This window comes from Vigna unguiculata, chromosome 9, assembly GCF_037176805.1.
Source record: "Vigna unguiculata cultivar grain cowpea cultivar isolate G323 ecotype 2 chromosome 9, ASM3717680v1, whole genome shotgun sequence".
NCBI lineage: Eukaryota > Viridiplantae > Streptophyta > Magnoliopsida > Fabales > Fabaceae > Vigna > Vigna unguiculata.
The window spans coordinates 1,588,694-1,613,983 of record NC_140800.1 but is presented as its reverse complement, the minus strand read 5'-3'; the positions used below and the strand labels follow the sequence as shown (position 1 = coordinate 1,613,983).

The 25,290-nt window shown below is 30.2% G+C and overlaps 2 protein-coding genes across 2 annotated transcripts; both read left to right on the top strand.

Annotated features, from left to right (window-relative positions):
* The first annotated feature begins 7,165 nt into the window (after positions 1-7,165).
* Positions 7,166-14,492, top strand: LOC114162264 (copper-transporting ATPase RAN1-like). The gene is made up of 9 exons (XM_028046091.2): positions 7,166-7,584; positions 9,148-9,762; positions 10,404-10,833; positions 11,005-11,330; positions 11,985-12,043; positions 12,146-12,488; positions 12,817-13,005; positions 13,108-13,365; positions 13,846-14,492. The coding sequence occupies exons 1-9, from the start codon at positions 7,303-7,305 to the stop codon at positions 14,320-14,322; spliced, it is 2,979 nt and encodes a 992-aa protein (XP_027901892.1). The 5' UTR covers positions 7,166-7,302; the 3' UTR covers positions 14,323-14,492.
* A 7,664-nt stretch (positions 14,493-22,156) lies between these two features.
* LOC114162584 (uncharacterized) lies at positions 22,157-23,347 on the top strand. Its single transcript, XM_028046517.2, has one exon. It carries the CDS (start codon positions 22,392-22,394, stop codon positions 23,178-23,180), a length of 789 nt encoding a protein of 262 aa, XP_027902318.2. The 5' UTR covers positions 22,157-22,391; the 3' UTR covers positions 23,181-23,347.
* Positions 23,348-25,290: the final 1,943 nt, after the last annotated feature.

Sequence of the window (25,290 nt, the reverse complement as noted above, 5' to 3'; positions counted from 1 at the left end):
CTTTTAATTTTTTAACACCTACAAACACCAAATGTAGAATATTAGATGAGAATTCACAAAAAACACTAACAAAAAATATTAATAAATTTGAGTAACTTACCTAGATGGTTTGAGTTCCATATCCAACTTCTTGTACACATCAAAGCCTCTATAGTAATATGATGAAGTCGACTACGGTGAGAAGTTAATATCTGACCACTAGTACTAAAAGCAGATTCAGAAGCTACAGTTGTTATTGAAATAGCTAAAACATCCCTTGCAATTGCTTGAAGGGTTGGAAACTTTAACCCATTTGTTTTCCACCATGATAGGATATCAAATTCTTGTGTAACCGGCAAATTATCTTCTTCCAAGTAATAATCCAACTCTGTTTTCATAACTGTAGTTCTAGATTTTTTCTTTTTTGCCATAAACTCTAAAAATTCATTCGCATCATTATCAACATCCTTTCCCAACTCCAATGATGTAGCTCTATAAGAAGAAGTTTCATTCTTTTTTGATTGATATTCCAAAACCAAATCATAGCACATTTGACGAATCCTACTAAGTTTCAGATCAAAATCATTACCATACAATTTATAAAAATAATATTCTAACATGTCCATCTTGTACCTTGGATCTAAAACTGAAGCAATTGCCAATATATCATGAATAACACTCCAGTAACTTTCAAATTTCTTTAACATTTGTATTGCCATATTTTGAATGGTTATCTCAGGAGATTTAACCCAATCATTTATTGCAATCTTGATCTCACAAATCTTTGGGAAAAAGATGTTCGCAGTTGGGTATTTGGAGCCAGAAATGATTTATGTGATGTCATTAAATAATTTTAGCCTTCGACAAACATCCTTTGCAAATTCCCACTGCATATCAGTTGGCAAAGAAGTGTATTGAGCTTCACGTTGCTTTAACCTAAAAAACACATCCTTATAACATATGGCAATATCAAGCATCTTGTAAGTAGAATTCCATCTAGTTGGGCAATCCAAACTTAACTTTTTAGTGAAAGAAATTCGCAATTGTCTAGCTGTTTCCTCAAATTTTTCCATTCTTTTAGGAGTTGCTGTCCAATATGCTACACTTTCTCGAATTTTTTCCACCCCTTCTTTTAGGACGGCTAACCCTTCTTTCACAATCAAATTAAGGATATGTGCTGAACAACGCATATGAAGCAAAGACCCTTTCTTAATGAGTGTGTCCAACTTCAACTTATCCTTAATTTTTTCAATCATGCTATCATTTGTGCTGCAGTTGTCTAAAGTGATAGTAGACAATTTTGTATCAATATTCCAATCGAACAAACAATCAACTAATACATTGCAAAGTCGATCAGCTGTGTGAGGTGCGGGAACATAAATGAACCTATAAATTAAGCAATATTTTGTAAGACATATAATCTTGCTAGAGGTGCATAAAAAAAATTACTAGAAAATTTATAAATTAAAAAAGGTGTACCTCAAAATTATATTTTGCAATGTCCAATTGTCATCAATATAGTGAGCTGTGATAGACATATACCCTTTCTTTTGATTGCTTGCAGTCCACATATCCGATGTAATTGCTATTCTTCCTTTATTTGTATCTATCAACTTCATAACAACTTGTTTTTCATGTTCATAGATGCCGAGTATCTCTTTCTTTATCGTATTTCATGAAGGAAGTTGAAATAATGGTTGAATTGTTGTCACGAATCTAATAAAACCAATATGGTCCACTATTGACAATGGATATTCATGCAATATAATCATTGTTGCAAGTTCCCTCTTGGCATTTTCTTCATTATAAGCTCCACAAGCCAATTCCTTTTTGCCACTTGAAATCTTAGAAAAAAGTGTTTTTTGTCCCCCTTTTCCTTTTGCTAAAGCCTTCTTTTGAATACATATGTTTGTATGATGGTGCAAGTGCTTTGTTCCATTCTTTGTTTCTCCACCAAGCAGTTTCTTGCAATAGTTACATTTAGCTTTGTATTTTCCATCAACTTTTATCTTTTCAAAGTGTTCCCACACAACACTTTTCAATTTCCCTTTCTCAGGCTCTACTTGTGTTGTTGAATGTATTTCATCATGAACTTCTGAAGGTGTTTGCGTAGATGGATTCAATGGAGATTGACTGTCATTATTGGAACTTTGAAAGGGAGTTGGTTGTTGTGAACACTATGGTGGACTTGGTACCTGCAAATCTTGATCTCCTGTGCTCATTTTATCTAGAAACTAACATACGTAACAAAAAAAATCAAACAAAGTAAAAAGGTTAATTTCTTTTTTAACAAAATATAAAAGGAAAACCAATAATCAAGTTTAAAAATATTTCAAATATTTTTTATACTATTAAAAATTTATATTATACCACTTAAACGAAATAGCACAGATAACAAAATTAAATTAATAATAATTCAAATTTAAACATAGATTCTTCATCTTTTGATCTTGAATTAAATTAAGGATTTATGCAATTGAGCACTTAAAATTGAGAATTAAACATTATCATGAAACAAAAAATAAATAATAAATAAAATTATCATAAAGGAGTAAAGATAATTAAATGTGTGACCCAAATTTGAGAATATCCATTTGAACATAACATAACGGAAAAAAAAATGTATAATTAAGATTATGATAAAAGGAAAAGTACCTTGAAGATCTGCTTAAACCTTAAAGAACAAGCCAAACAATTAAAAGAGAGTAAAAAAGTGTATAACCAAAGTAACAAAAAGAAGAGCTACAAAATAAGAGTCAAACATTTTCATGAAAATAAATAAATAAATAAAGATAATCAAATGTGTAACCTAAAAATTATTTCATAGAATGAAATTGAGGAACACCTATTTGAACATAACCATGTACAGAGAGTAAAAATTATGTAATAAGAAGAAGAAAAATTACCTTCAAAATTAAATCTTGAAAAACAAACCAGACAATTGAGAGAGTAAACAAAGTGTATAACAAAAAACAAAGAGAATGAGAAATATGTTATATATATATATATATATATATATATATATATATATTATATTATATTATATTATATTATATTATATATTATATTACTATGTATATATATATTATATGTGTGGATATCTTATGTTTATATATATATATATATATATATATATATATATATATATATATATATATATATTTATAGATATATATTTATTTTAAGTATATATTATATTATATTATATAATAATATAAATATAATAATATATATTATATTATTATGTATATATATTATATGTATATGCGTAGATATTTTATGCTTATATATATATATATATATATATATATAAATTTGTAATGTTATAAATTTGTTTATAAAAGATCTCACTAGTTAAATGATTAATTTGTTTTATACGTATATATTATATATATTATATTATATTATTATGTATATATATTATATGTATATTATATTATATTATATTATATTATATTTCATGTATATGTGTAAATATATATATATATATATATATATATATATATATATATATATAAGTATATTTTATTTATATGTATATATACTATATTATATTATATTATATTATATTATATTATATTTTATGTGTAAATATATTATTTATTTATATATATTTTTTAGATTATTTAATAAATTATAGATAGTTTAATAATTTAAGCGGGGATGGGTATTTGGGCGGGTATATATATATCCCCATCCCCATTCCCAGTTGAAAATTTCGGGTATTACCCATACCCATACCCAGTCAAAGCGGGAATTCTCCGTCAAAACGGGGACGGGTTCGGGTTCGGGTGATACCCACGGGCACGAGTTTATTTGCCATCTCTAACACTATAGTAATTATTTATTACAACACGTGTGAGAGGGTGAAGACCAGTCATGCAAACACTAAGATACACAGTGAATTGATTTTTTGTACTAAAATAAAACTAGGATGATATTTTGAAGTTAACAGAAACTTTAATTTTATAATTTTTTATGCGTTCCAACCCACAGGATTCCATGTTCTGGTTTCTGTCACCAAAACCACTTATGCTTTCGACTTTCCTCAGATTGTAGTTTATTTCTAATTTCCAATCCAATTTTTTCTCCATATGCAAAGAACAATTTCTTAAACAATCAATTGACATTATTATTTTTTACAAAAAGAAAAAAATAGTTATATAATAAATAATCACAATTTTTTTTTCTTGACTCTGTCATCTTAGTTTTTTAGTTCAAATTTTGATTTAATAGGCATATTTTAAAATTCACTCGACTTTGTCTTCTGCTAAACTACTAGCAATTTCCAAACGTGTAAAATGCGTTTGATGGCGTTTTTGTTTTTTTCCACAATTCAGGAGCTATTATGTTTTGATAATGATAACTATATTGCATATTGATTATTTATATTACTGATATATATTTTTTATAACTGTTTTTGTGTTATATTTACTATTTATGAAATGAAGATAACTTATTATTTAATACAAGATTCTAACGTATAATTCATTGACGGACCCTTTAACTCAAAAATAGCTATATACTTTCCAAACGATCCTTACAAAATTATAACATAGCATTGCACATTATCATTATTGTTCATCAGGAATTTAGGAATAATAATTTATAGAATCGAGTCCTTTTCCCAAATAGTGTTAAAATTGTTAACGGAACAGTGACAAGGTGGAACTGTTTGGGTTACGTGTCAAAATTTTGAATATATGATCGCACACGTTGGCACAATGTTTTCGTTGAAAAGAAATTAGAGAAAAAAGTTTGAATTATGTACAAAGATAAAACATGGTAAAGTTAAAAAAATTAAAAAATTTGAATTGAGGGTTTACTGTAGCGAGAGTTCGAGAGGAAATTGGGCATTTGAGAGTTCGAGAGTTCGTTGAGTGAAAAATTGAAATTGGGCATTCGAGAGGTTGAGAGATAGGGAAAAATTAGGGTTGTGAGAAAGGGGAAAATTAGGGTTATTGGGTGGTGGAGTTTCTTGTTCATCAATTAGGGTTCGCGAAGAGGGAAATTTGCGCTTGGAGAGTAATTTGTGATTGAAGCTTCGAGATTGCGCTTGGAGATTGTAAGCAAGAGGAGACATACCTTTCAAACACGAATTCTGAATCACCAACCGGATTGTGCACAAGTTTCTTGCTGAGCACAATTTTGCTTGAAACCTCTCAAACCCTAATTTCTTCCCCAAATCAATTTCACTGACTTTTAAACCTACAATGGCCATAAAATTTCACTGTGCCAACTTCACTGTGCCAACGTCACTGCCAAAAATTTGACACGTAACCCAAACAGTTTCACTATTCCGTTAACAATTTTAACATCGTTTGCCAAAAGTACTCGATTGAATGTGATTTTACAAAAATGAGGACTAAATTGAACAAACAATAAAAATAGAGATCAAATTAAATAATTTTAACAAAAATAGGACTAGATATATATTTAAGCCTAATTTATAATACTTGTCGTATACTTTAAATGAAAAAAAGTGCTTACAAACAAGAGAAGGAAACTACACCCTCCTACATTTCGAGTGTGTCGTACAGTTAGAAACGACAAAAGGGTGAAAGTCTTTACGAAGGTTTTGTAGAATTGACAGTTTTCGTTTTTTTTCTATAAAGGTGACATTTTTCAAAGTTAGAAAATAAATAATACTGAAATAGTCGTCTTCCCTCTCCCAAATTGATTTAAAATGTAAAAAATGAAAGAGAAGTTATATTATTTAACATTATGTTTTTTTCTTTTAATTTTGAACTTATTTTCTTCTATATTTCTAAATCCCTAAACTATCCCTGTATCTTAATTGATGAAACATAATTTTTAAGTTTCTTACTAAATAAACTTTAAATATAATTTAACTTTTTGAATTGTGAATTTTGTACTTTTTTATTTTATCGTAAATTTATTTTATTTTTAATTGATGTAAGATATTTTATACATTTTTTTTATAAAGACATACATATATGTGAAATTAACAAATAATAAATTTTGTCAGAATAATTTATAATTTTAGTATCATTTAAAAAATACATTTTGAGTTTAGTTTAAGTTTATAAAATTAATTTATGAAATAAAATTTATTTATTTATATATAATATATAAGTAGGTATAAATTTTAATTTAATTTTGTATTTCCATTCATATTAAATAATTATGGACCTTGGTTGTTCACTTTATTTCTTTCTTACTATCTGCATTTATGGATGATAGTAATGAATGATGGGGAAAAGAGGCTTTTGTGGATGCCACATTGTTATTTTTGGAAGTCACTGTTTTGTATGGTTTCCCTTTTACATTTTCTTTGTAATTGATTGAGAAGTAGTTTTTAGTTTTCAGTAGTGGAAGGTAATGGAAATGTTCCTTTATTTTTCTGTCTTTTTCCTTACAAAGTTATCAAAATGGATGTAGTGGAGAGAATTGTCATCTTTCCATAAACATTTATGGCATAAAAAAAAATTGCTCTTATTTTTATTTTTTTATCTTCAATCTCATGCACACTTACTTTGTCCACTTTTGTTTTATCTTCTTTATACGTATTATTATACATTTTTTGGAAAATAATTATTATTTAAAAAGAACTATATAGTTCCAATTCCAGTTATTTATAGAGTCCAACTTTAACCCTTTGTTTTTTTCTATAATACGAAAATCTGGTGTCTTTTTTCAAGAGAAGAGTCATTGAAAACTGGAAGTTGAATGGGTTTTTCATGAACATCAGAAGTTGATGCAGCAGAACAATTTTGATTTGTGTAGCTCCTGACAACAAAGGTCATGGTAAATCACCATTATACCCTCCTGAGAACAAAGACCAGTCATAGTTGGATTATTTCAATTCAACGTAGTTAGTCACAATTTCACATGGTTATGTTATTTAAAATATTTTAGGAATATTATTTTTTAATAATATACTTATTCCTATTGAAAAGTTATCAATGAACATTTTTCTTTTCTTTTATAATGTATTTTTATTCCGACAAACAATTTAATTATTTACCAACAAAAAATAATTATACACGCAAGTTGCATTGCCGCACAGACACGGTTTACGTAATGTGCAGTACAACATCTCTGTGAGTGGAAGTACAATGGGAGGCGATCGGAATTAAACAAAAGTTAAAGGGTAAAAAAGGAAATAAAAATACCGCGCATTTTGCACCTGTTTATAACTAATAGAATAAATAAAAATGATAATTGAAATGTGTTATTCAACATTGCCGTCGAAAATATTTCCCCCTTTTTCTTTTCCATTTCACCTTTTGTTCACATCCTTTTCAGTTTCTCTTGCCTTAACGATCTCAGTGTTTTTGTTTCTCTACGCTCTCTCACGCGATGGCGCCGGGAGCCGGAGGCTTGCAGCTCACTTCCCTCGCCGGTGACAGAAGAGCCGCCGCAGCTGACTCCGATGACCTCGAGGATGTGCGGCTGTTGGACTCCTACGACAAAATCGACGCCGAAGCGAGGCGGATTCAGGTGACCGTCACCGGCATGACCTGCGCCGCTTGCTCCAATTCCGTCGAATCAGCTCTCAAATCACTTGACGGAGTTATCAGCGCCTCCGTCGCACTGCTTCAGAACAAAGCCGACGTAGTTTTCAACTCGGCTCTGCTCAAGGTTCGTCTTTCTCTCTCTACACAGTTACTTTTGCATCTTCTATTTACTGCTTGTGAAAATTTAACTTGTTTGAAGTTTTAGTTAACTATGCTTTACAAGTTATGTTCTGCTTGGATATAAATCTTTGCATTAAACACTTGCAGCAGATAAAATTAAGAAGAAAATGTGTGCTGCGGTCACTTAATTTTAATTTAGGGAGAAAATTAATTAATTTTAGCTTTTTATTTTTTTTCCTCCTAATTTGTGGAGAAGTTTATCTAAAGCCATAATTGTAGTTTGTTTTAAAGTATTTTAGATAATTAATATATATATATATATATATATATATATATATATATATATTTAAAACGATCTCTACCTAACAATTACTTAATTATTATGAATTGAGAGTATATTTCCGTTATGTTTTTTCTTTTTTTGGTTTGGATGTTTTTTTTACCATTTTTTTGGCCTTAATTGACTGCATTTGGTCAATCGTGGGCACGTGCTTTACGTCTGGAATTGAGATCCATGCTCGTAAAATCAGTAATCATGCTGTTTTTCCCGGTGAATTTTGCTGTTGTGTTTTTTATTGCTGTTATTTATCGTCTGCTTTCTATATTTATTGCTTTGGTCGCTGGTGATTGCATTTAAGTGGACATTTATATACTGTGTTCCTGTCACAAGTCATACATAACTTTTTATCTGGCAAACACTCTCCAACTCAGCTTTTAAAGTATGTATGGCGATTGCATTGTTTTTGTTAGTTATACTTATAACTGTGTTAGCTTTTTTTTTGGGTTACTTTTACATGTTTGTGTTCAGTGGTGGGGTTTCTTGTACTTGGATATGAAACCAGGTTTTTTGGGGTCCTCAGGTACAGGTGATCACCGTGTATGTTTTTCTCTAAGATGTTGACTGGAATTGATGTTAAGCTTCTTCTCTCAGCTCTCACGATAATTTATATCATAAAACTTCAATTGATATCGATATTCCTCTGATCAACTCATTCTCTTAGTGGTTATTTTTTCTTTTCAGTGGTATAAATATTTTGTGCACAGATATCATAATTTGGCCACTAAGGCAGACATCCTTTTAACCATCTGGTTCTGCTACTACTGAAAGATGATACTCTCTCTGTCCCAAAATGATTGTAACTTTAAACTTGTGAAAAAAAAATAAAATTCTAAGTAACTAATGTTAGCAGTTTTCAACGAAACATTAATGTTCTTATTCCCAATCTGTTAACAAATTAATTACTGTGTCTCAATAAAAGTAACACATTTAGTGAATGAGTAGAGTCATTTTAGTAAATATTGTTTGATAAAGTGATGTATTTATCATCGTTCTTAATCTATGCAAAAAAAAAAAAAAAAAAACTTAAACTGAAACTCATTATGAGATAGAAAGAGTATATTTGATTGGAAGATTATTGTTTGACTGATGCATGTTAAGTGATGATTAGCCAGTCCTTTAGTCCTATATAATATGAATAAAAACAATTCTTTTTTTGCAGTGATTTAGTAGTCGAAGCTTGTATTTGATAAGATATTGCGTTATGTGTTTAAACCTGTCATATTCCAGGATGAAGACATTAAAAATGCAATTGAAGATGCTGGGTTTGAAGCAGACATATTACCTGAATCCAGTACTGTTGGAAAGATGCCACATGGAACCATGGTGGGACAGTTCGCAATTGGAGGTATGACATGTGCAGCATGTGTAAATTCCGTTGAAGGTATTTTAAGAAATCTTCCAGGGGTCAAAAGGGCGGTGGTAGCTTTGGCTACTTCGGCAGGTGAAGTTGAATATGATCCCGGTGTAATTAGTAAAGATGATATAGTCAACGCGATTGAAGATTGTGGTTTTGATGCTTCATTTTTACAAAGCAATGAACAGGATAAAATAATCTTAGGGGTGGTTGGTGTGTACAGTGTGATTGATGGACAAGTTTTAGAAGGCATTATTAGCAGCATAAAAGGAGTCAGGCAGTTTCATTTTGACCAGATTTCAGGTGAATTGGATGTTCTGTTTGATCCAGAAGTTCTCAGTTCTAGATCCTTAGTTGATGCAATCCAGGGCGGAAGCAATGGGAAGTTTACATTACATGTTAGAAGCCCTTATACGAGAATGGCTTCTAAAGGTGTTGAAGAGATCTCAACTATATTTCGGCTCTTTGTCTCCAGTTTGTTACTTAGTGTGAGTATCTTTTTAATCTCAAATCACATAATGATCATATAGTTTCATTGTATTTCTTTGTCTTCTTTATTTGCATTTCTTTCCATCTAATTGTGATCTCTATGGGTACATAATATCACATGTCAAAATTCTTGTTAGATGATGTTCTGGCACCGACAAACACTACATATTATTTGTTTTAAGTTGTGAACTGTGCTTTATCTTGAAAACTCATTGACAATAAAACAATTTCTTGTTTATACTTAGAAACAGATTCTTATATATATTTCATTTGAGAAGGGAAAATTAGAACTGTAAAGAAGTTGTGGGCGGTTGGGATAGAAATCATTTATTGCCTTGCTTCAGTATTCTAAAATATTAGGCATCTTACCATCCTTGGAGAGTCTGCAATTGTCAAATCCCATAAACATATGCCTTGTAGGGAATTCATCCATACATTAATTTCACATAAAAGAAGAGGTTTTCTATCTTAGTATCATCTTCTCTTAATGAAAAATACGCATACTGAAACAATACAATATTTGATATTGCTGAAAGGAAAAATAGTTCTATTTAAAATTTGAGTCATAGTATAAACGGTCCCTTGTGTTTTTAGGCTATGTTAGATTTTTTAACATATTTTTGCCCGATGCTTGTCTCAGATTCCTCTCTTCTTCGTGAGGGTAGTTTGTCCTCATATACCAATGGTGTATTCCCTCTTACTTCGGCGATGTGGGCCTTTCCTCATGAGTGATTGGTTGAAATGGGCATTGGTGAGTGTCATTCAATTTGTGATCGGTAAGCGCTTCTACATAGCAGCTGGCAGAGCTCTTAGAAATGGTTCTACAAACATGGATGTCCTTGTTGCAGTGGGTACTACCGCTTCTTATGTTTATTCTGTTTGTGCTCTTCTATATGGTGCTCTTACTGGATTTTGGTCTCCAACTTACTTTGAAACAAGTGCTATGCTCATAACATTTGTATTGTTGGGCAAGTATTTGGAATGCCTTGCCAAGGGAAAGACATCTGATGCTATCAAGAAATTAGTAGAACTTGCACCTGCGACTGCTTTACTAGTTGTCAAAGATAAAGGTGTGCGTGAATTTCAATTTATTTGTTTTTTTTTTTGTTTGTAGAAGGAACAAAACGTATTTGGATTTCATTATCTTATATGTAGGTTGAAGGATCATTAATTAAGGTTATTATCACATTTATCATGTTCTGGATGAATATGATGACAACTAAAATTATATTGATATCTAGGTGGTAAATGTATTGAAGAAAGGGAAATTGATTGTTTGCTTGTTCAACCTGGGGACACATTGAAAGTTCTTCCTGGTGCAAAGATCCCTGCTGATGGTGTTGTTACTTGGGGCTCAAGTTATGTAAATGAAAGCATGGTAACAGGTGAATCCGTGCCTATTTTAAAGGAGGTGAATGCTTCTGTTATTGGAGGCACAATAAATTTGCATGGTGTCCTTCATGTTCAAGCTGCCAAAGTAGGATCTGACACAGTTCTGAGCCAGATTATTAGCTTGGTTGAGACAGCGCAGATGTCCAAAGCTCCTATTCAGAAGTTTGCTGATTATGTAAGTATATTGGTCATGGTTGTGTTTGCCTATGTTGCCCTCAGGGTTACCTATATTTTTCTCGAGTTACTTTCACAGTGAATGCCTTTTGCTTAGTATTTTTTTTGTAAAGAAAGGATTACCTTGTGAAACTGTGCTCCAGTTCAGCCAATTGTTTCATGTTTCAAGGTGACCTGGCACTTCCAACCAATCATTTTCTTTTTGTTTCAAATGTTGCAACTCTTCTTACTCTGGCAATCTCAAATTTTAAGTTATATTGTAGTTTTACGTGGTTGTTACTCTCTCTACAGTTTGTTAAGCAAAATTTCTGGTATTTGGAATACCCTCATCTTAATAAAAGATACATTGAGTATAAAGGAATCGTATAGTCTGTTCCTTGACTGTTTTCTGGCTAATTTGGTTAAGCTTGTAAAGTTAGGGTAGTCTTTTGAAGTCTCTCTGATCTCTGAAAATTAGGGTCTTAACGATTCTAGTTATTCTAATTTGTGGCTTTCCTCCTAAATGTTGGGAATGTTTTTGCTTGTTCATCATTTCTGAAAGTAGTCTCTATTTTTGAAAGTAGCCTCATCTTAATAAAAGATACATGGAGTAGTTTATTGGTCCATAGAGGAGTGAATATATCATTAGCTTAAGTTCTATTCTCTTGGTTTGCAGGTGGCCAGCATATTTGTTCCATTGGTCGTTTCTTTGTCATTATTGACGTTATTTTGCTGGTAAGGTCACCTAACTGGTTTGGGCACATTAATAGATGTTGATAACTAATGGATTGGAATTCTTAATCCTTCTTATCTATAAATTTGGCTCATTATCTGTAGGTACATTGCTGGGTCTATTGGAGCTTACCCAGATGACTGGCTGCCAGAAAATGGAAATCACTTTGTTTTTGCGCTGATGTTCTCAATATCTGTAGTTGTGATTGCATGTCCCTGTGCACTTGGCTTGGCAACACCAACGGCTGTGATGGTTGCAACTGGGGTTGGGGCTAACAATGGAGTGTTAATCAAAGGGGGCGATGCATTGGAAAGGGCCCAGAGGGTGAAGTACGTGATATTTGATAAAACAGGCACTCTAACTCAGGGAAAAGCCACTGTTACTACTGCCAAGACATTCACAGGAATGGAACGTGGAGAATTTCTTAAATTGGTGGCTTCTGCTGAGGTGAATTTTAATTTCTAAATGACTGTTACGTTTTTTTTTTCTTATTGTCTATTTATTCTATTGATGATACATATCTGGTTCAGAGCATTCAGGTGAATTTATAGAGGATTCATATAGGATATTTCAATATTTCCTTCCTTCTTGTCTGCTTAACTTCTTGAAAAGCGTTATGGCACGAGTAGCAAGTTTAGAGTAGATTAATGAATCATAATTTCTTATATGTTTGATTGTCAGAAAATTACACGCTTCTATATCTTCTCTGATTCCTGTAGGGTAACAACGTAACCAATTATGACTTGTAATATTTCATTTAATTTTTATGATTCAGGCTAGCAGTGAACACCCACTAGCACAAGCAATATTAGCATATGCACGCCATTTTCATTTCTTTGATGACTCTTCTGCTGATACTGGTGCTGAGAATGACGTGAAAACTGGTTGGCTTTTTGACGTCTCAGACTTCTCTGCTCTTCCTGGAAGAGGTGTTCAATGTTTGATTGATGGGAAGCGCATTTTGGTATGTCCGTTTACTATCGTGGTCATCTTGATCTCTGCAAACCTTGGAATTTGCTTCTTGTTTTCCTGAGAGTTGTAACCATGGCACTTTTGTCCTCAACAGGTTGGTAACAGGAAGTTGATGGCGGAAAATGGCATACATATTTCAACAGAGGTGGAAAATTTTGTGATAGAGCTTGAAGAAAGTGCAAAGACAGGGATACTGGTAGCATATAATGATATATTAACTGGAGTCTTGGGGATTGCAGACCCACTAAAGAGAGAAGCTTCTGTAGTCATACAGGGTCTCCAGAAAATGGGTGTCACACCTGTTATGGTTACAGGAGATAACTGGAGAACAGCTCGTGCGGTTGCTAAGGAGGTCTGTATATTTGTGTATTATGTTTTATTTATATTCGCTATTAAAATCTGTGTTCTGTCTGCCTTCTTATAACTATTTGCTTGTGTAAAGAAGATCAATAACCACCGAAATATTGTTGCAATTTTGGTGTTTAAAATCAAGGGATATGGGAAAGACATGCTTAAGATCCAGGGATGAAGAAACTTGTTTTAACTTGTAATCTGGCGTTTTTGAGAAGGCCTATTGTAGGTACTCTTAATTCATAACTAAAGTGGTATAAGTTGAAACACTGATCTGATGTAAAATATGAAGTTACCGGTATCTTTAGCTCTCCATTGTGAATCATAACTCAACTAACAAACTGTCCGTCTAAAGCAAAATTAGTACTTAAGTACAGAGTTGCATCATAAATTTTATGGGATAGAAACTTATACAACACTTGATATTGGGATGGAAATTGATGTTGTCTAACTTGTGTTTAAAAAACGTATTGTATGACAGGTTAGCATACAAGATGTTAGGGCAGAGGTTATGCCAGCAGGAAAAGCTGATGTTGTTCGTTCATTCCAAAAAGATGGAAGCATAGTTGCAATGGTGGGTGATGGCATCAATGATTCTCCTGCATTAGCTGCAGCCGATGTTGGTATGGCTATCGGAGCTGGAACTGATATTGCAATTGAAGCTGCTGACTATGTGCTGATGAGAAATAACTTAGAAGATGTGATCACAGCCATTGATCTTTCCCGGAAGACCTTCTCTCGAATTCGATTGAATTATGTGTTCGCAATGGCTTACAATGTTGTGGCCATACCAGTTGCGGCTGGTGTTTTCTACCCTTCACTGGGGATCAAACTACCACCGTGGGTTGCTGGTGCATGCATGGCTCTCTCTTCTGTAAGTGTTGTATGCTCTTCTTTGCTTCTTAAAAGATATAGAAGACCCAGACTTACTGCAATACTTGAAATAATTGTAGAATAGCAAGAATGCAATGAGAATAATTATAGGTTTTAGCTTGTGAGGGTATAAATGAATTGGGATCGGAATTTGTTATTCCAATTTTGTGCATGTTCCTTTTCTTTTTCTGCATCCCGGGAGATGCTGTTGTAACTGTAGCCGCCAATTAATTGTAAATTGTACTCGGATTGTAATTGACGTAGCACTTCCACTAGTTTTTATCTATGCTCAACTTCTTCGATGGAGCCACACGTAGGGGACGATTTGAATGTGTATATGGTCCTGAAGTTCACGCATTGATGCGATCTTTCCAACCTAGTGAGGGACCTAGGTTCTGATTTTTTATTTTTTATTTCTAAAATAAAAGAAGATAGTTAATTTTCTTCTTCACTCATTTTATTGTATATTAAACAAATATTCTCTCTAAATAAATTATGTATGCAAAAATAAAAGTAAAGTGTTTTTTTTTTTTTTAATTTCATAAAGCCACTTTCTCTCCTCCATTCCTTTTAAATTTGGATGGATAATGAAAGATGTAGGCTCTCCATCCTTTTAAATCTTCTTTCCATTATTTTAAATGAATGGATTCGATAACCATTATTTTATATTTTGTAATATAACTATTGTATATTCATAATTAGAAGTAAAATTCAGACCGAGTGAAAAGCTAAGAATCATGGTTTACTTTAGTAAATTATTCTTGCCTTTACTTTCAATTACAAAGATTCTTACCGTATTTTCATTTTTGTTTTTCTTGTTTGTAAATGCTTGTAAAAAATATTTTCTTTTCATCATTGTTATACAAATTTTAAAACAATAAAGAAAAATTAATGTTAAAAGTGTAATTTGTTGACAAAAAACACAACTCTAGTAATATCTGAGCAAAATTAATTACGCGGATACGTAGTCAGTCGGTATAACGTGTAATTTAAGCAAGTTTTTTCCATAGGCTACCGTCAATTCGCGTCACTAAGGTCAATCCAACAAAAATGAAATCCAACATTTTTTATTTTCATTGGCAGTGAATTGTTAATAGATTGAATACATTTTTATAAAGCAAATGAATGGAAAAAAGTATCAATGATTTCTTATGGTGCGTACTGATTCTATAACATATGCCTTTTTTCGGTTATTTAATTAAAATTGGTTTAAGATGCAAATTATACACATATATATTTTTTTATAATGTATGTTTATGTGATTTGAAACCACCTGTATATATTCATTTCTAAGAATGATTTGTTTTTATCGAATACAATTTAAATGAAGTATTTCAAGTGTTGGTTCTATTATTTTTTAAATCAGAATTAAATCTCCATTCCAATAATCCACGTAAAAAAAATTATGTATTCGCTTGAAATTCCACTTTCTGATTAAAAAAACAATAAAAACACAATAAGCAACATACTACATTTATGTTTTTTCCCCTTTTCTATTCACATAAAACTATGGATTGAACTCAAGTAATTAATCAACACATACACACTAGTACCTTAAGATTATCCTTTGGTTCTAGAAATGTTTCTTCCTCAAACTTGGTATTCAAAACCATAGTTCAAACCTTAGATGTGACCAAGACTTTACATTAGACCCTAGCCCTTCTCTATGTAAGTCATTGGATATAGACTATATATAAAAAATATAACTATTACCCACACTTTTCCTAAAGAAATATCATTGCATGTGAACAATGGTTGGTATTTGTTATTATTTTTCGTGGCGTGCGTTGAATTGAACAATAGAAGAATGAAGAAAGAAATAGTGAGAGTTGATTTTTCATGTATTGCATTACACCAAGTCAGATTTCCCTTCCTCAATGTTTCTCTGTGTACGGAAAATTAAGTTTGACCATCCGTAATAAATGTTTCATGGAAGCTAACATGAAGAACAATCAAACTTTTTCTTTCTTTGACGCATTACAAATACTATATTCCTTCAATCTTTTTGTTTCAGTCCCTCACTTCACACTGATAATATCATAGTAAATTGTAAACTAGGTTAAGCTTTTGTTCCAATCTATATTAAAAGAAATTTCCTTGCTAAAGATGTTTGCAGAAGAAAGACTTATAAATTATACTTAGCTTCGACTCAAACTTTCTTAAATAATATAAAACTTTTTAAGACACGAAAACTCTATGATGTCCTTTAAACTCTTAACTCAAAATTTTACTCTACAACTCCACGAAGTCATCTATAACTTTAAAGTCTAATAATAATTTATAAAGAGTTAAACATACTTTTATTCTTTAATTTTTAGTAAAATTGAAATTAATATCTCTTTAAAAATTTAGTCATCTAATGTTATAAACGCGTGAATTTAGTTATCTTAATTAACTTTTGTTATGTTTGTTTAACGTTTTAAATGTGTTTTAAGATAATTTTTTCTGCTAACATTGTAGCGAAAATGTGTCAAACGGTGTAAACAACTCAAATTATTATGAAACATTAGATAAACATAACAAAAATTTGGTTAGATGGATTAAATCCATACATTTATAAAGTTAAAAGACTAAATTGAGTCAATTTTAAAACTAATTCAAATTTTTATCTAAGAGACAAAAAATATATTTAATTCTTTTTATACATATTGTTTAAATCTCGAAATTAAAGAAGAAAGTTGTATTTAAATTTAATTTTGCTATAATTAAATCAGAATAAATTTTCTTTTTCTGTTCTGTTAAAAGTTCCTTATGGTCATCAGTATTTAAAATATTTTTTACTTTCATTTAAGTATTATGTTATCTAGTTTTCTTATGGTGATTAGTATTTAAAGCGTTCAATAAATCAAAATTTTGTGTTCAACATACTGTTCTTAATCCGTAGTTATATCTTTTAAAAATAAATTATTCATCAAACTTAAGTTATTCATGGAAAAGATGAACTGGAATACAGTTAATTATATAATATTTAGAAGACCAGTTTACGTGATAGAATAGAACCGGTCAGAGTTTAAATTGGTTTTCTTTTCATTTCCATTTCATTTGGATATATAATTTTATGCTGCATAAGATGCTATTTTTTGTAATATATATATTCATGTTTAGGTTACGTTTGGATAGAGTTTTTTCCAGAACATAAACAAATTATAACTTTTTCAAAACATAGTTTTCATATTAGCTAACCTCAATTTTTTATAAGTATTTTCAAAATATGTATTGTAAACAATTCCTAAACATACTCTAGTTCAGTTCTTACCATCACTTGTGTTGTTTTACTGAGTCAAATTTATGCAGAAACGAAGAATGAAATTGCAGATAGAAGCATATTAATTTGATACAAATTTTGATGAGTGGAAGAAGTGGTCCAAGTTCTTGATGCATTGTCTCTTTCTCTGCTGACTGCAATTTCTGCATATAAATTTCATACCAATTTTGCCACTCTATTTCGCTCTGTTCTTGGCACGTATGTGTCTTAATTTAATTTTCTTAAACGTTGTGTTTCAACTGTATTATATATATTGCATCGTTATCGTGTAAATCATAAAATAATAACACAAACTCAGAAGCAAGAGCAGAAGGGCATTTGCCACGCGTCCACCCATTCATCCATAAAATAAACACACGTAATGAAGGGATAACCTTTAACACTTTCTTTTCAAACTAAAAAGAATTTGCTACGTTATCTTGCGAGCGGCAGCAAGCAATTGTTTTGTGATGGAAATCAGATAGATCGAGTCACAATCAGATCATGATGTTTGGATTTATACGCTTTTAAATAAAAAGAGTTGTATTTTGACTAATGATTAATAATTATATAACTTTTAGTCAAGTAGTAAGCGCTCAATCAAAATCAAGGTCATGAGTTCAATTAGTTGACAAAGTGATAAGTTTTCGATCGAACATATTATTGCAAAAAGGAAAAATTATAAAATATAATATATACTAGTAAAACAGTTTATGAATTAGTTGGTAACCATATTATTTTTTTAATTAGTACATTAACTGCTAACCTTAAGATCATAATTTAAAAATTGAGTTATTGAGTTAAAAGTATTTAATAATAGATCTATTAAATACTAATATGCTAATTAGTAAATGCAAAATAGTAAAGATATAAATATACAAGTTATTGTGTAATTATGAGTTTTGTTATATAAATAGATGTATTGTTTTATAATTATAATTTTGAAAATTTGAAAATAATTAAATTTCTATTGAAACTTGTAGTGTTTCTATTTATTTAATAATAAATAGAAAAAGGAAAGATGGAAAATATATTGATAATTGTGAAAAGAATCACAAACTAAAATCAGTAATTTATAAGTAAAATACAGTTAAAAATAATCTAATTTGAGATATTTATCACATAATTTTATAAAAATTAAATTAGTTTATAAAATAGTCAAATAAAATTAGTAAATAATTTATTGATCATGACTACAAATGTATTGTGGCTCATAAATATGAACTTACACATCATTGTGAGGTATGGCATGATGAAATGTGTAAAGTAATAATATATCTTATATTTTATGTTAATTTTTGAATTTTAAATCAAACTTAAGTTTATATTTTAAATATAGTAAAATTTATTGATTATCATTATCAACAAGTTCTTAAACATTTTGTTTTTTTGTTTTTTGTTTTAACGTGAAAAAGACGTGGCAGAGTGAGTTAAAATTCTATAAGTAATCAAGATATAATACATAAATAAACACCAACCTTCATCTTGTAAACTTTTTTGAATTAGATTCAAACCAAATTTTAAAATAAATGATTATTATAGTTTCACATTATTATAGGTGGTTATAAACTTATAAATTTATATTAACTTCTAATTTATAAGCTTTAGTAAACTAGTTTTTGAAATACATCTTAAATATAGATGAAGTAATGGATAAACGTTTCAATTAATATGCATAATTCCAAACAAAAATGATATATTGCAAATTAATATAATATTTGAATATTTCGCTATTTAAATATAAGCAAACACGTGCATTCCAAGGTAGCTTATATAATAATAGTGTAAGATATTTTATGTTGTATTTATATAGAAGAAAACACGTGTAAGGTTCAAGTGCCAGTTATATTTTAATTATTAGGATATTTAACTAATTTATAATGACAAATATGGATAGTATACGCAACGTAAATTTACTTGAATTTTTTTATTTAATCAAATATAATTAATTATCGTGCACATTTTACATATTAAATTAAAAAATAACAAGTTCGTAATATTATTAGTGATTAAGTCCTTTGAATTTTTGGTATAAAGCGAGAACATGTTACATGTGATGTCGGCAAATCTTCTACCTTACCTGCTACTCACAAACAAATTTACACTTTTTTTAAGTGAAGTATTTTAATTACTAAATTACTTCTTTTCAAATTCATATTAATTTAAAAATTGTAGATTTAATCAAAATTTTAATAATTTAAAAATTACATAATTATAGGAAAAAAAGTAACCTATTTGAATTAATTCATGCTATATGTATACATACACTGCATATATACCTTTTGTGATTTTGGGAATCCAAATAAATTAAAATTATAGGGTTTCTTAATTCTTACTCAAACTATCCAAACCCTAACTTTTTCATCTTTTTAGCTTGTTTTTTATACTTGTTATTTGAGTATTTACTACTTTTACCATTTGATATAGTTAAAATACTATTTTTTAACTATAGATTTTAATTAAAACATTTCTAAATAAAAAAGGTTCAGACCAATTATTTATAAATAAAGTTTTTAACGTGAGTTGTAAATATATTGGTTTGAGAATTAATTAAGCAATTCGTATATATTGAAAGTGTTATAATATAAATTGTAAAAGGTGTTTACATGTCTTTGTATGCTTTTCTGCTGTTATTTTTGGAAGGACATTAGCCGAAATTAAAAGTCAACACAGCAGGGTTAAAGGACTTTAATTACATAATAATTTATGTTATAATTAATTAAATAATTGTATGTGCGATTAATTTGACCAGTTCTTGGTTAAAACTGTAGTAGTGTTTAGTTTCAAAGAATTTTTAAGGCGAGTTAGTTACTTATAAAAATACGTATAAATAAAAATATTATTTTAACATACATATTACGTATAAGATATTTAAATTTAAAGGAAATTATTTATAAATTTAAAAAGATATTTTATAAGTATTTTTAATTTAACAATTTTTCTTTAATTTAAAACAATTTTTATATATGTGGATCGATTTTAAAATCATACTTTTAGTTTTAAGTTTTAAGTTTTAATAATAAAATATGTAGTTAGAAAGGATCATGAACGTTGATAATGATTGAAAAATTAAATATTTGATTAGGAAATTATTCATTTTTCTATCGAATTGGCTAGAGTCAGTCAAAATTGATTCTTTAGATCAATGAGATGATAAAGTGCTTTCTTTTATTAAAGAAAGGAAAAAAGTATTTAGCTTTTCTGAACTTTATCTTTTGTATAAATTGATATCCCAATAATTAACTTTATCTTATTTTATTTTTAAACTTCATCATAAACTATATTTTCTTCAAATTAATCCATAACTTTTTATTTTTCTACAAATATACACCTTAATGACAATTTCATCTCAATTAACATCTAAAGACCACTCATTCTATAAATAATCGCTCATATCAAATTAGGAAAAACCTAGAACGAAATATTAAACATTTCTTCATTTGTTATTTATTTATATCCTTTTCGTTTACTAGTTTGATTTTTATGAATCGATTTTCAGACATTAAATCATAAGAAAATTTAGAATTAAAAATCTAAAATAAAGCTTTTGAATTTTTATTTATCAAACAATTTTATTACATTTTAACACAAGAAGAAACACATTAAAAACTTATATCTTTGTAAATATATCATTTTTAATTGCATTTTACATGTCTTTAACTTTTCTTTCTTTGATTCCTTTTATATTCTTCTTATTAATTCACATATAGGATTACAATGAATTGTTCTTTAAATAGAATTGAATATTTTAAATTATATTTGTGTAAAGTAAAATGAATGATATATACATGAAAACAGTTGACAATTAAGTTGACAATTAAAGTATGAGTCTTATTCTCATATTAAGTAAAGATATATAAAATAGAAGACTTATCAATTCATTATCTAGGATTAAAGTGGTTTCAATCATTTATACATAAATTGAGTTAATATTTTATTGATATTGTATTTATAGGTGTTCTCTCTTGAAAAACCTATAATTTAAAACTATATATTTATCAATAATACTTCCAATACTCTAATAATCCTATTCAATAATTTAATTTGAATGAAACTATAAAACAATTAATTTAGTTTAGTTTATCTAAATAATTGGACAATTTAGTTTAGTATTTTGAAATATTTTAAAAGTGTTAAAGTATGTGTCCCTTCACTTAACTATGATCAACCTAGACTTTTGCTTACAATGGTGGGTGTTCTTCCATATTAATTTCTTTCTCCTTTGTACACATCACTTTGACAGAGACTTTGTTTCTAGTAAAAACACGTGGGTTCTCCACGTTGAATTGCTACCATAGCAGCAACTATCGCATAAAACATAGCAAACATTGATGAACAAGGTATGGTGGGTGGGTGGCTCACACCATCTAAATCTTATCTTTTTCATCATCAACTCAACACACTACACAATCTTATGACCAACATCACTGCAAAAACCTCCAACATAACAAACAACCAGTCCAACAATGATGTCACTCCACATTTTCATGTCGTCACTTGTATGAACACACTGTAGAAAATGTTTCAACTTTCCCACCGAATTTAAGTTTGATCTTAAATATATATAATTAACACTTGACAGATAATGATCTTATTTAATAGGAGTGTGATTTGTTTGTAGAGAGGCGTTTAAATTTGTGGTTTATGTCAAAACGATGAGAATAGTATGAACACGATATTTCGTGGAAGCACACCATTTTCTTCATCAAGTTTCTTTGCAGTCCCTATCAAAGAATAGTCAAAACTTGGACATTTTTTACTTTGACCGTTACAAGGCACACATGTGTTCATTCATAATAATAGAGCCAACTTTGATTCTTTCTTTAAATGAAGGAATGTGTGATAGAGTGAGGGAGTGATCACTCTTCCTTCTTCTGGTTCTGAGTTCTAAGTTCTAAGTTCTAACCCACATGAGGGATACCATGACCATGACTGCTACTACTGATCATCAATGGATGCAGTTCTATCAGCAACCTCTAATGGATGATGGTAATGGCCATAACCATGATCATGAACATGATCTTGATCATGATGTTCATGATCATTCTTTGGCACCAAACACAGATGTGATGAGAACTAGTCCACCTCCAACCATGCCATCATCAGAGAGCAATAGCAATAGCAATAGCATCTCCAACCAATTGACACCAAAGGGTAATGTATGCAAACCAATAAGAAGAAGGTCTAGAGCTTCTAAGAGAACCCCCACCACCCTCCTCAATGCCAACACCACAAATTTTAGAGCTTTAGTACAACAATTCACAGGGTGTCCTACCACAGCCATATCAACACTTGGGGTCCATAAGGGTCCTATCACCTTGAACTTCCAAAAAGGAAGCAGTGAACACAAGATTCACCACCATAACAGAACAACTACTACACCACTGTTACCATTTAGAACCTACAACAACAGCAACAACAACAACAACAACCGGGTTCATCATGTGCCTGCATCACTTCCTTGGCAGAAGCAGGAGGAACAACAAATGACTGATCAGCAGCAGTTGTTGCAACAACAGAGAGGTTACTCCTATGATTATGTCAAGAGCAGTGGTTTTATTCCAAGTTCCGGTAACTCGGTTACCACCACTACTACCATGGATGTCTCTGACGGTTTGCTCTTGGATAATGATTTTAGCTTGTCTGATCTAACTATGAATGCCTTCCCCAATGATACCTTTTATAAGAATGAATTATAGATATGTTTCATGCCATCAAAAATGTTTAGTTATAAAAAGGGTTCAGTTAGTGAACCCTGTTAATATCAGAAAAACAAAGTGGACTTTAGTTATATTCAGCTCATATGTATGCATATGCTTTTACAGAAACGAATAATTCATAAATCCTTTATGCCTTAGTTTCCAAATGTGCGGTTTAGTTTACTCTCTCTCTCTCTCTCTCTTTCACTCTTTCCCTTGATTAAACACTGTTGTCTTGTCGAACAATTTCCTGGTCCTGTTTTCTTGTTTATATATTCTTTTCTGTTGAAATGTGTGCAGGTCTTAATTTCCTCGTTACGAACACAGTTTCTGTTCCTCTCCACCTTTTTTATATATTATCTGCTCTTAACTAGTTTATGATCAAATTCTGATTTGAATGAGACCTTTCAAAAGTCAAAACTGAGTATTCATGAGCAGTTGAAGCGATCTCGACTTGTGGAATTCGTTGATGAAAAACCTGCATATTGGGATTTGGTTGCAGGTTCATATAAATTACTTCCAATGAACTTTGCATCAAGTTCATATCAATAAGTTACGGTACCCATAGTTCTTAACTTTCTTTTCAAACCATCACTTCGTGAAATTTTGAGTTGATCACAAGTCATCACCAACCAGCACGTGAAGGAACATCTAGGGTAGGTGGAGTATATACATATATTTATATTCATGATATCATATAGTAAACAAGAAATGGTCATAAATGTTAGTTATCTAAGTATGAATCTTGCAGAAGGATTTAATTATTGAAATGATGAGTGATGAAAATTTGGAGGAGTGTTGGACAGTTCACTGGGACTAAACCCTGGGCTGGTTTTGGCTGCATCTGCATCACCAATGTTTTGCTATACGCCAACTTTATCCTTATCTTTTCTGTTACAAGGTTAAATCACACAAACTTATAATAAAGACATTACTATATAAAAAGCATGCCACAATCAGAGGTCTCTATAAAAATTATCAACTTGCCATTTTTATTAGTCCTCCTCAGCAATTGTTGCTTAACATAAACTTAAATAGTAAATTTTCATTGAAAGAATTAACTGTTATGTAGTTTATTTTGAGACTTCTAAACATTTTTCATCAAAATATAACCATGGACTGTGTTTCAATAATTAATGACACTAACATGATATCTGTCAGAAAAACACTAACACGGTAATGTTCTTGATTAGTTGCAGGGGCATATACCCCATTGCAGTTATTTAATTTAGTGTGGTAAACAAGTATTTGATTCAGTTGCTTCCATTTGTATGCTTTAAGCTTGTTTCCAATAGTAATTTGTCACTTTTAAATAAGTAGTTCAAAGTGAATATGTTTCTGTCTATGAAATTTAACTCTAGCAGTGTATGTTGTTTCTTTATGTGATAATTCCAAACTTTTAATAATCACAATTTAGTTTTTTTTTTTTTCTATTTGAGTTAAAAGTTATTTTCATACAAAATGTTCAAAGGTTTTTATTGTTGTAGAACCACAACACAAATGGTTATTTCTGTCACAACCAGAAAAAGAAGAAGAAGGTTTTCATGATGGTTAAAAACCTCATTGGACAATTGTATTTGTGTCACAAGCCATTACATTTGTCTAGGATGACAAAACGGATTGAGGGTGGCAAAACGGATGAATTTGACCCGTCCTTGATCGGTTAAAAACGTGCTGGGTCAAGTTAGTCCGTCATTAGTAAACGGGTTGGATATTGTAACTCACCTCGTCTCAGGGTGGATTGGCAAACCACCACATTTTTTTTATCTTTTTTAAATTTTTGATTATAAATTATAATATATATATATATATATATATATATATATATTTGTTTATATAATATAAAATTTATTATTTTTAAATTATTTTTAATTTTAAATATAAAAAATAAAAAAATACGAGTTGATGAACTAGACAGACCAAATCACAACGGGTTAACAAGTTAGAGTTTTCAACCCGATCCGTCATTTTCTTGACGAGCTGGTGGACCGGTCCACAAACCTAACTTGCTTTGACATGTCTGCATATGTCTCTTCCTTTTTAATTCTAATCCATAAAAAGATACAATGACCATACAAGTCACAATTTTAATTGTTTTCTATTATTTTAA